The sequence below is a fragment of the Microtus ochrogaster genome, unplaced genomic scaffold, assembly GCF_000317375.1.
Source record: "Microtus ochrogaster isolate Prairie Vole_2 unplaced genomic scaffold, MicOch1.0 UNK4, whole genome shotgun sequence".
NCBI classification, from domain to species: domain Eukaryota; kingdom Metazoa; phylum Chordata; class Mammalia; order Rodentia; family Cricetidae; genus Microtus; species Microtus ochrogaster.
The window spans coordinates 9,664,609-9,677,653 of NW_004949102.1; the positions used below are offsets into that span (position 1 = coordinate 9,664,609).

Here is a 13,045-nt window from a genome sequence, read left to right on the forward strand (position 1 = left end):
ATACTTGACACTAAAATCGCACTAAAACCATTTTAATGAGGCAAATTGAAAAACTCTCCAAATGAAATAGCTGAAGCCTGGAGGCTCTAGATAGTTTATGTAGAAGGAAGCAATTGCAAATATTGTATAACTAATAAACCGCTCTTGTGGTAGCTATACACACTTCGATGGAGGAATTCAATATTCTAGTTTCAAAGGCAAATTGCCCTAGCAGCAAACTTTTTAAGTGATGAAAAAAGTAAGTCTGTGAAATATTGAGCAGCTTTGACTTTTAGATGAAGGGCAGAGAGACAGAAGACAAGCACCATAAGTCCAAGTCCAACCCAGAAAGCACCGTCCAACTGTTCCTTAATTCAAGTATCTGGGGATTTTTCTCCCAAAGTCTAAGGATAAATATCGAGGAGAAATAAAAGCAAGATGGCTTCCACTTTATGAGCACTGGTTAAACATCACACCTCTATCAGCCCATTTTCCTGAGGAGTGGCCGCCCCCCACCATACAGGGACAAAACTGCTCCACACTCAGCACACTGCCAGGGTGCCATGTGCACCTCACTGACCAGAAGTAGATCCTGGCCTCTCAAGGTCACAAAGCAGGGGACTGGCTCCTCCAGCATATTCTCTACTACACTATCAAGAAAACAGGCCCTATATATAGTGAGTTAAAGAGAACAAGAAACTCAAATAGCAACCATTACTAAAATAATTCACACAAACAAGCATATATAGTTTTCAAAGATTAGAGAAGTAGTCATTACTTAAACAGAAAAACGTTCCAGTGCTTAGAAACATAAGCCTGGAGTGAGAAGAAGTTGGAATATGATTTTCAGCTATGTCACCTGAACTCACTTTCCACTTAGGACTCACCTGATGGAAAGCTAACATCAGGAGAGGAAAGAGGGAGATACTGTCCCTCTGCACAACTCTCCACAGCGAACAGTCGTCACCCAAATATGTCCAATTTTTTGACTCTTCTAACACAGCATCTCCAGCAGGACCAGCAGATGGCCTCCAGAAGACCCATGACTGAGATAGCTTACGTGGACTACTGCCTGCAAAGATGGACTTCTGGACTTAAGGAAACAGATATTGGGCCCCAGCTTACCCACCTTCTAAAACAAAACAGGGCAGAATCTACCAGCAAATGTTCTTTGAATAGAAAAATACATTTCTCACCAGACAGTGGTGACTCGTGCCTTTAATCCCAGCACTTAGGAGGCAGAGGCAGTCAGAACTCTGAGTTCAAGGCCAGCCTGGTCTACAGAGTGAGTTCCTGGACAGACAGGGCTATATAGAGTCCCTGTCTAGAAAAAACAAAACAGAAAAGTATGTTCCTCGTACTAAAAATGTGGTTCCTGAACAAACACCAAGGTAGCATGAGGCTGCAAAGATGAAGCCCAGTTCTCTACAAAGAGTGAATAACTGAGGGGAAAGAGCAGACTGCTCAGTCCACCAGCTTAGCTACAGGCAGACTGCAGCAGCAATGGCCCTGGGTTTCCTTTGACTGAGTGTTTGCACAATGATAAGTGACAATGGCTGCCAGCACCTCAGCAATGGACTAGCAGCTGGGTCCAGTTCTAGCCTACTCTGCTACAGTCTATCTCAGCCACTTATTCTGACAAAAGTAACAATACTTTGGATAACCATTAGTAAATAAATTATACAAAGAGTGCCTCTTTGTACTCCTCTCCCTCACCCACTCCCCACCCAGGCAATAAAGGAAAACACAGACTATTCAAGGTAATGGAGAAACTTCAACATGAACAACAATAGAATACTGGAGAAATGATTTCCCAGACACTTCCACACAGAGAAACCAGTTTCAGCAAAAATTACTTCGAACACTATGCTTCATGAGAGAAACAGTGTAATTACTGTCAAGAGAAACATCTGAACAATACGTGGTTGAACATCACTGCTGCAATTACAAGTAAAAAAGTTTCAGATTTTGATGGCACGCTTGATTGACTTCAGTTTTCCCACTTTGAGATTCTGGACATATGAAAACAGCTTCTGAACTAGGTCCCGGACCAGGATTGTACAGCAGCAAGGCATCCACAGAAGAGCGATCGAGTTTAGAAAGAATGAAGAGATGTGCAAGGCTTAAGAGTAGACTATCCACCCTTTTTTCTTTAACAGTGGTCTCTGCTCCAAACAAGGAAGTGCCATTGCAGAGGAAAGAGGGCAGGGACAGAGGCCTCAAACATAAGCAGCGCATAGGGGTTCTTCCAGCAACAACACACTGATGGTGACAGCGTGATCGCCTATGGCGTTCAGAATGACGGGGTTTGCCTACCTTGAAGCATAACGGGATGAAAATGTGTGGGTATAAAATGATGACAGTGCAGGGAAGGAATAACTAAAAGTGAGATTTAAGAAAGAAAATAACTATAGTAGTAGGTTTTTAGCCCAGTTAGAAACCATTACTGCACACAAAGGGGGGGTTTCATGTCTAACAAATCATCCACCTCCTGAAAGTGTCCAGATACGGGGGACACAGCTCAGTAGCTGCTGTGCTGACCCAGGCCTTCACTGAGCCACTGAATAGTAACAAATGTTTCAGCAAATATTGTAAGTTAGAAATTCATCTGTCTATGTCAGCTGTGAAGAACATGAAGAAATATAGATACAAACTGAGATACAAACTGACTTCTTAAGGTTACCTCCAAACCTCACTTTCATGACAGGCCTTGATAAGTACTGGCTCTGAACAGTAGTACTTGTACTCAGAGTTTTTGTATTTCTTTAAATTATTAGATATTTACAAATTGCATATAGGTTGAAGTTGTAGTTTTTATAATTTTATAATTTGTATCTATGACAGAAAAATAAAAATAATACACCAAATTAAAACAAAAGTTTGTAGTCCTTGGTGAGTGTCAAATTATAAAGACAACTTAATGTTCTTTTTAATACAATATATGTAATACTTAACTATATCTATTAATATTAGTAACTTATCATTACTATAAAAAGTATCTGAAGCAAGCTAACTTCATTAAGAAAAGCTGCCCCATTAGCTCACAGTTCTGGAGATCCAAGGCCACGGAACCTAAACTGACTTCGTTCTGCTAACACTACAGCTGGCAGCATCTCAGCAAGAATGGGCAAGAAACAGAGAGCAGCCCCGCTTTACCTGCTTTCACAGCAATTCGCTCCTGCAAGCACTCAAGGGTGCCACGAGAGCCACCCAAGTCACTCTAAAGGATGCAGTGGGCAATATGTCCTCCTGCCCCCACCACACCACCCTATGACATGCCTCTATCTAGGTCTCACCCAAAGCTACATCACCTCTCCCCTTGAAATACCAGAAGCCAGGAACACACGGGAGGGAGACAAACCATACTCAAGCCATGGCACTGTCCCTTCCAGAAAGACAGTTTGTGGTATTTTCCAGGCATGGTGAATCGTTCAATTGAAAATTGTGAGTGTTTTCTACATGAGAGGCACAATACTCCAGTACACAGTTACTTACATAGTTTAAACATGACTATAACTCACAAAACTGCTTGCCTAGCCAACTCTTTCCTCCCCCATATTTTAGCTTTTTCCTTCACAGACTGGACGTATCTAATAATAAAGTCAATAAGAAATATTAAACTGAATGGATTTAGACAGAAAGCAACATCACTATGAATTTCACTATCACAAGGAACTGAAAGATACAAGAACATCTTAAGCCCTATTTCTGGCATCCATACCACCATCAATGGGAAAAATAAGTGAACCATTCTATGATTTAAAGAAGACAGCTGATAACATTTATGACTAATTTATTAAACCACTTATTAAACTAAATTAAGACTCATAGATCTAGTGTAATTTTCTCCAGACTACTAAAACTAAGGACAAATGTCAACTGATATCCATTTAAAAACAGCAGGCAGGAACTCTCTCAGCTGATGGACATCTGGCTGTACCACTTCTTGATTTCTCAAAGAAAGGTTATTAAAACTAAAATACTCTCACTTGTTTTTATAGGTAAAGAGGTGAAATTCGATACCAAGGGTCAAAGGTCAGAAGTAGTCACATTTTTCTTGCTGTCAGAGATTGGCTTTTGGAAGAAGGACAAAGGGAGAAGTAAATCACATTTTTAAAAGACTATGTTCAAACTATACCATAGAGTATTGTGTCCGTGTAACACTGGCCTGCTGGTGGTACCAACACAGTATGGTCGACTTCAGCCTACACACACAACAGACTATACCAGCAGAAACAGGCTGTCTCCTCTGGACATTCAGCAGCATGCCAAATGACTGTTCTACCCATCAGATGTTCTGAGGAGCAAATGCACGATTCCAAATTAGAAAGAAGAATTTCACCATGGAGACTCCTAATCAGCAATTCAGGAGCATAATCTTATTAACTCAGCAAACCACCCCCAGTGCCCTATGGATCTACAGTACAATGATTGGAAAGGCTGTGTGCAGGTGTGGTTGTTTGGTTTTGTTTTTAATGAAAATATAAGTTGCTGCGAAACTTGTACTCAGCTCTGTTGTCACTATGGCCCTAATAAGAAATTTCTCATGGAGAAAACCAGCATTAGACATACAGGAACAGACATAAACGAGGTGGGGGTAAATTCTGAGTGGCCTGAAAAATATTTGGCTTCTTTGATTCTCTCTAAATAGTTTGCCATGACCAGTCAAAAAAGCAGAGAGAGGGCATCTGCTCCAGGGAGAAGGCAAGGCAAGCCTGCCAAGGTGTCGCACAATCCGATAGAGCTCATAGTCTGGCACGCATATGGGTTGATTTCACCAACACATATTTTTCCACACTTTCACATGCCTAAAAGTACCTCCTGACTGCAGAGAGGCAGTCCAGCCTCGGGTGTCATCACTTGCACAGAGCGTCAAACTGTGCAGAAGTGGTGTGAGCAGCTTGGAAAACTCCCAGGAGTGGCAATGCAGCCATCCTTTAAGGGATGTTATGCCGCCAAGGTTTTGATGGAGCAGATTTGATACTGTGTGGGAAAACAAGACATCAAGACTGAGCATCCAAAAGTGAAGCAAATGAGTGAAGCCTGATGTTCACAGGCCAGAAGGAGGCTTTAACCCAAGGATCCAGTTATTGCAACAACTGGCACTTTTAGCCAGGGAGTTCTTATTTGTGAGGGGCAAGAGGTGGCAGGGAGCCTGTCCTATGAACTGTACGGTGCTTAGCAGCATCTTTGCTGACATCTACCAGTTAAGATTTGACAAGCATGACAGCCAAAAACATCTCTAAACATTGTCAAATGTCCCCTGGATACCCAGGTTTCCTGAGTTAAGAACAACCACCTTAAACAATTTATTTCACTTATGAATAGACAGGCAACAATCTGTTTTCTCAAAATTTAGTCTTAACAAGGTATTTCATTAAGAAACTTCAAGAGATGAACCACTATCATAATTTGCAGCCATTTTTTCCTCATCTTGAAATCAGTGGCATCTTTGACTCAATGACAGCCTATCACCACTATCCACACCCATTGTTAAGGAGCCCGCATCTGCATCTCCTGGTAAAAAATGGTTTCCTTTCTCCTGCAGTCTTAGCCAGTTCCTCAGTCTTCCATTCTGAACTATCAAGCAGGTTTACTAAGTTAACCAGAGTTAAGGATGGATCTTTCAGAACAAAGAAATCTCTGACACAAGGTCTTCAGGTAGGCTGCTCTGATAGAAGACACTTCAGGATATTTCTCTGCCCCAGCGTTCACAGGCGATTATATTTTCCTGCTTTCCTCAGCACTCTGCACCTGCCAGAGCACAAAGTACGCTGGGATCCCTATACTTGCCTCTAGCTTTGAATGAGCTTTTAAAATTGCTCAAAGAAAAGGCTGCATTAAAAAGGGGAAGGCGGGGTGAACATTTTCACCTCACAGAAACAGGAAATACTTGAGAACAGAGTGGGGTATAGCATGACTGAACATTATACAGTGAACATGCCCATGGGAACATTACAAGGCCATCCATTAGAATGTCCAATAAACACTAGTATGGGGAGTAATAATAGTGATTCTATAAAAAGAAACATCACAACGGAAATTAATTCCAAAGTTCTCCTAAAGCAGGTGTATCTGAATTGTACTCTTCTGTGTGCCTAGGTTCAGATCTCACACACTGGAAAGGTGGACAGTTCTGTGTGCATCTGAAGGGTCAGCAGGACCTGTGCAGGTGACAATACAATGGCACAGAGAACCATTCTGAAGAAATGCTTGCACTCCTTTATTCCAATTTAGGCAACAGACAACAATGCCTCAATGTGCTGTCACTCCAAGACGTTGCTTTTAAAAGACCAAACTGAAAATTTTCTTAATGATTGTGCTATAGTTTCTTCTCTGGGGGGAGGAGGAGAGGAGGGGGAAAAGCTATTGACTCTTCCCCAAATGTGATATAGGAGAACATACACTTTTTGCCAAGATTTGACAGCTGGGGGTTGTCATGAAGGCTTCAAACAAAACAATTTTTAAAAGAAAAAAAAAATCATGTAACAGCTGTACCGCCCCCTGTTCTCTGTAGAGGTAACAGAAAATAACACCTTTATCAATAGCCATTTGTCCAGGTTACAGCCAGGTGCCAACCCCATTCCACATGAGATGTGAAAGTGGTCCTCGCCGGCACCTCATTCATCTCATCTGCCCTTTCCCTTTCATGGGCCAGAGCAGAGCACATGGGAGTCAAATAATGAAGGGAAATGCACACACAACCGCAGTGAATGACTCGGACAAAAAGCCTGGACACATGGGAATAAAGGAAGACAAAAGAACTCCTGGAACATAGTTAGCAAAGTACACATGAATTTGAGCCCCACCCCAAAAAAATCTTATAAAAATAAAATTTAAGAAAATACAATTCCAAGCAAGACATAGAAATGCTACCATAATGTGCTGCTTTTATTTACTTCTTAATGAAACTGATATGAATTTAACACTTAAACTTCAGTACCTAGTTATATATACTCCATCCCCCTTTATTATTATATATATATAATTATATATAAGATATAATAATAATTAAATAATTATAAAGTGCTTCATAGGAAACCACTATGTAGACACAGACCCTTCTGGCAGTGCTAATTTTATCAGTTTTCTTAAGTCATAACCCTTTATCTATTGCCTCAGAAAATGGTGGACTTAATGGACAGTTTTATATTCTTTTCCATATTTTGTATGGATACATTGCAAGTTCAAACTCATCAGCTGGGGGATAAAAGATCAGAGAAATTAAATTATAATCCTACAACCAATGAGGACTCCATACCAATACAAAGCTTCCTTCTATTAGCTTTATCAAATTGCAAATAGATTCTAGCCAGGCGGTGGTGTATGCATTTAATCCCTGCACTAGGGTGGCAGAGACGAGTGGATCTCTGTGAGATTGAAACCAGTCTGGCAACAGCAGAGAGTTCCAGGACAGCCAAGGCCACACAGTGAAGCCATCTTGGAAAACAAACAAACAAACAACAAAAAAAAAGATTCTAAGTTCCTGCTCCATGTAGACATGTGTCTGCTGCTCGTCATAAAAAAATAACACATACCCACATTGCTCTATGCTCTGTGCAACCTTCAGAACCCACAGACGGAAAGCACTTGACTCTTGGGTTAAAACGTATTTGCACATTTCTATGAATAAGTACATACTTTAGATCTCTTTCCATAGCAATGTGTATGTAAGTAGTATCAGCGCTGTTTTGTATACTGTTTCTGTCACCTGCTCCCCAAGTCTATGGCTCTTGCAAATAATTGAGAAAGCAAATATGGATCTACATGACTATCTACTGTTCACTGAAGGCTTGTACCATGATTCATGCATCACTCCCCCAGGATGGTCTTGGACAGCTTCCAGGTTTCGACTCTATTATTTCAATGAGCATTCTTTTAGCTGTTATTCCTGATAGTGTTAATAATGATAACAATAAAATGGGAGTAACTACATATAAAAAATGTATAAGATATGAAAGAATGGTTATTTCTGTAAGACAGAATTATAGAGGACTTTTATTTTTAGCTATGCAAATTTCCATGACATCTCAATTTTTAAGTGGGTATATCACTAATTAGTGTTATCTGTTAATCCTTGCATTATATGTGACATATTACATTCATAATTACCTATAATAGTATCCATTTTATATACAGTAACAAGCAATTCAATTTTCAATCTTAAACATATTCTTGTAGAGATTCAGATATTCTTAGGAATCCTCAGAAACTATTTTCCATATACTGAGAAAACAAAGCTCATATAATAATATAATTCTCTAAAGACATGAAAAACTTAGGACTTTACCAAGCACAACCCCAAAGCAAAATAGCCAAGTTTTTGTTTTTGTTTTTGTTTTTTTTTGGTTTTTCGAGACAGGGTTTCTCTGTGGCTTTGGAGCCTGTCCTGGAACTAGCTCTGTAGACCAGGCTGGTCTCGAACTCACAGAGATCCGCCTGCCTCTGCCTCCCGAGTGCCGGGATTAAAGGCGTGCGCCACCATCGCCCGGCTAATAGCCAAGCTTTTATGTTCAGCACATTCTGGAGTTCTACCACACAAGGTATTGTTGTTTGGTTTTTACAATCAGCAGCCAAGAACATTTGTTGTATTTGCAGAAGATCCACATGGAGACTCACAACTGTCTGTACTTCCAATTCCAGGGGATTCAACGCTGTTCTGACCTCCACGGGTACCAGGAACACAGGTAGTGCATAGACATACATGCAAGCAAGGGACTCATACACATAAAATAACATAAATAAATCTGTTAAAATTGTTCCATATCACAAGTCTAGGCAAACCTGTAGTTCCATGGAACTCACCGTCTCTGGTTTTCTGATTCCTTCTTAGCTTGCTCCAATGCCAGCTCCTCGGCTACTCTTTTTTTCAATTCTTCATCAGAAACTATAACCAACAAAAAGTAAAAGGAGATGAAATGAGTGCCTTGCTAAAACCAAAAACAAGAAAAGATGGCTAAATTCTACCAGGTGGTCAGTGTCTCCTTGGAACTCCCTGAGCACTGCAGAAGGGGCCAATTAGTGCACTTCAGAAGTAATTTAATCAAGAGTCCCCTGGTGACCTAGAAATTTCCACACCTGCCAAAATTTATAATAAACTCAAGGAGCTGCTTACTGCCCAGTGGGGAGACCAAGCCATTAAGTGCAAGGTCTTTAAAATGATGTCCTAACACTAAAGTCTGACAATGTCTGTAAAGGGAGGGCATACTATCAAGGACTTTAGGCAGGAAAGGGATGCCAAAAAGCTTCTCAATTCAATAATTAAATAATTACACAAATATTACAAAGCATGAAATATTTATATTCAGTTCTTCCATAATTTATGAAAAAGGCATTTATGACTTATGGGAATTTAGAAATCATATTTTCTGGGATATATGTCATTCAAACTCAAGTTCCAACAACTGGAGATAGAGAACAGTACTGAGCACACAGCTGGAGATTCCTAAATACCTAGAGACTTGATCGGCAACATCTGGCCTTTCCAATTAAAAGACTGTATACAATATGTCTTGTAAAGATTTTTACAGCTATAACAGTAAATACTGGACAAGTTTTACAGATTACGAGTTTTCCGTAAAAAATAAGCAAAAACTATCTCTTCTTCATTAGAAAGCTATCAACTAAAATATGAGTGAAAAGCACTAGAACTATTGGGAACATCTAGGAAAACACAGAGAACCTGGTGTTATTCCTAATGGTTCCACTCTTAGAAAACAAGACAGTCTGTGTCTGCCTGCTACCTGTATACATTATTTGGTAACCTATCAAAGGTTATGTGTTTGGGTTGAGGAAGGCCTGGTAAGTACTGGCTCCTTTTGGGAACAGATCATTGCTATGTAGGCGAAGCTGGCTTTAAATTCACAATCAAGACCCTCAGCCTCTCAAGAATCAGTTTGTGTTACCACAAAAAGCTAGGGGTTGCTCCCTATAAGAAAACTGAAAATTTTGAAAGTAAGAAAATATTGAAAATGTTCTAAATTAGACTGCTTGATGGTTGCATACAAACCTATAAATAAGCTTAAAAAACAACTGAACTGTTCACTTTAAATGATAAGTATCTCAATAAGGAGAAAGTACAATATAAAACATAGGGCAAGGACAGGGAGCTGGGAAGTTCTGTGCTGCACAGCTATCTTCTTATGAGGCCTCTCCCTCCCTCCCTCCCTCCCTCCCTCTCTCTCTCTCTCTCTCCAGGTCTTTCCCAAGTCTGCACTGTCTCTGTTCTCTTTCTCCTGCCTTTAGTGCTTTCATGAGAAAGGTGGCCTCAACTCTGAAAAGAGAAATACTCTTGCATCCAGGGAAGTCTTAAGGTTTTTTGCTTGTTGAAGAGCTTTAAATCATAAAAATAAAAGCAGAGAGATTGCAGGCAGTAATAGCTCAAAAAGGGAGCCTGATTAAGTCTGTTTTTCTATTACCTAGACTTTGGATAAGCAAACAACTGATCTCTCTGACTTCTGGCTTCCTAACCAAACACAAGCCTTGTGAATGAACCTGCCAGAACTGAAGTTCTGAACTGCGCTCCACAAAGAGCTGATCAACATGGCCAGCTTCTAAGAAAAGCAAAACAATGTGAGAGAAAGTCCTCCCGGGTTGAATTCAGCACCACAACAAGCATATACAATTAGTACTGCCTGATCTAAATGAAGTATGGCAGACCATGGTGACAACATACCACCAATGTGAAGCAACATCACTTCCTAGGGGAGTTAAAATCACAACAGAATACTTTTCTCTGGTAAGAGTCACTAAGATTCTCCATCAAAACTCAACTAATGAATTAAAAGTAGGCCTCTGGAAGACCACAGTATGCCAAGCCTAATATGAGTCACTGAGATCAGTTTTCAACCTGAGCTGAGAGAGAAAAGTCTCATATCTTCTTGGTTTATTGGGTTATTTTTCCAACATTACTAAGGTATAATTGACAAAAAAGTATAGATTCAATATGATCATTTTATAGTTATATCAATTGCGCAATGGCTGCTACAATCAAATTAACCCGTTAGCCACCACACACAGTTTATTGTGAGTTTCTGAATGAAGTAAAATCTGGCCTTATTAAATCTCAAGTACAAAATAAAATATATAAAATAGAGTCGTCATGCTGCATAGCCTGCCTGCCCCGAGCTTCCTCATCCAGAGCAACCAATATCCAACATCTCCCAAACCCAGCCCTCCAGAACTGCTCTGCTTCTGTAGTCCCACAGCTAAGTGAGACCACGCAGAACCTGCCTTTCTGCATCTGACTCCATGACACATCTCCGTAACTCATTTCTTGTCTGCGACACTGGGGCTTTTCCTTCCAGGGCAAAGGCCAAAATGAGCAGTGATGTGACCAACTGGGGCAGTGACGAAGTGGCAATGCGAAATGGCGAGCAGGTGGGTGGATGGCACCAAGGCCACATGCTCGGACTGTGCAGGCAGTGCTGCGGGGGGAGGGAAAGGCAGGCTAGAGGGCCACTATCCCTTTCCCACTCCTCTCTGCCTGTCCTGCTCAGCCCAAACTGCCTGTGGGAGGCAAGACGCAGGAGCAAATGCATTAAAGGTGGCATAATCTAGACAGCCACGGGGGAGGGAGGATAGAAACAGAAACAAGAGGGGCAGGAAAGTTCTAGAAGACATGCCCAAGTGATGAGCTAGGTGACATCACTTCTGGTCAATAAAGGCAACAAAACACAGCTATCTAAAACCTTAGCTATTTCCAAGAAACAGGGCAGGAAAAAAAAAAAAAGCGTAACTTTGGGTCTCAAGGTCAAAACTGGAAAAGTAATTACCTAAGCTAGCATCCAGATTTCAGAATGACAAAAGATAACTCAAAACCTACCATAAAGAATTTAGAACCTACAGCAGCAGATCAACACACAGGCAGAAAACAAGCTAGTGTGGTAACGGCCCCTGAGCAAATCTAAACTTCTTATTTGTTTTTAAATCAATAATGCAGAAAGCAACAATGTAGTTCTTCTGATAGGTCAGATCCAAAGCACCCAAGAGAAAAAGATACAGCACTCAGAGCCCGCTATTTAAAATGGTCTTTATGGAAATTTCTCCAACTCTCCAGATCTGAACATTTTCTCAGCTACAACTGTTACTAAACTAAAAGGTCAGGGTTTCAGGACAAGCTACCAAGAGAATCGGAGGAAAGGAGACTCTGCCCATTAGCTAGCGCTGTGAATTCCCAAGCAGACCTGTGGAACTGTAAGTGAGAACCGCTCATGCCATCTAAAGGAGATTTGCCATGGAAATCTGCATATGCTTCTTCAAGTTCACTGAGTATGGCTGGCCCTGTGGCTTTCACATACATTCACACATTCCCTCTAGAATGTGTTAAGATTTAGGGATGTTTTCTTTGAAAACATATACCAGATCAATACCTTGGTAAAGTCTCAGAAATCACTGGAAGTTCTCAAAAGTGAGTATGTTTTAATGAACACTACACATTCTGTGAAATGGCTATAGAAAATAACTTTGCTGACACTGAGTTTAAAACGCTGCTTGGTTATATCAAATTTGACCTTAAACCTCTTACTTGAAAATAATTCCTGATTAAAAACAGGTCATGATTCCTAACAATTTTTTATTTGCTTGCTTGTTTTAACTAAACATTGGGAATTCTGTAATTCTCTTCTCAACTAAATTTCTCTGCTATAAATGTATGTTTAGAATCAAATACTGAAGCTTCAAGATGGCTAACCTTATGGTACTCAATTCTGAGCCATCTTTGGAACTATGACTACCATGGTCACACCCACAGAGAAGTGGAGCACACAGCAATTCGGCTCCTGTGTATCAACTAATCATGCTGAGTTTCTTTCTGTGTTTCCAGAGAAACTGATTAAACCAGCGAGCAGTGATGAGGGCACCTTTACAATAAATCCTTTGAGCAGTGAACAGAAACAGCTGCAAAGGAGGGAGGTCTTATATACATGCATCATCTATGGAAAACACAATCCTGGTTTACAAAAATGTCTCAGGATGTGAGGTAAGCCAGACCCAAAAAGAGGAACATGGGATATACTCACTCATATTTGGTTTCTAGCCATAAATAAAGGACAGTGAGCTTATAATT

At 40.5% G+C, this 13,045-nt stretch overlaps 1 protein-coding gene across 2 annotated transcripts in view; it reads right to left on the reverse strand.

Annotated features, from left to right (window-relative positions):
• The window catches only part of Chchd3 (coiled-coil-helix-coiled-coil-helix domain containing 3), a 265,639-nt gene that overhangs the window by 204,076 nt on the left and 48,518 nt on the right, over positions 1-13,045 (reverse strand). For both annotated transcript variants that reach the window (XM_026788597.1, XM_005365799.3), the window contains exon 3: positions 8,785-8,866. In XM_026788597.1, coding sequence (XP_026644398.1) covers positions 8,785-8,866 — 82 coding nt within the window. The remainder of the gene's footprint in view (positions 1-8,784; positions 8,867-13,045) is intronic.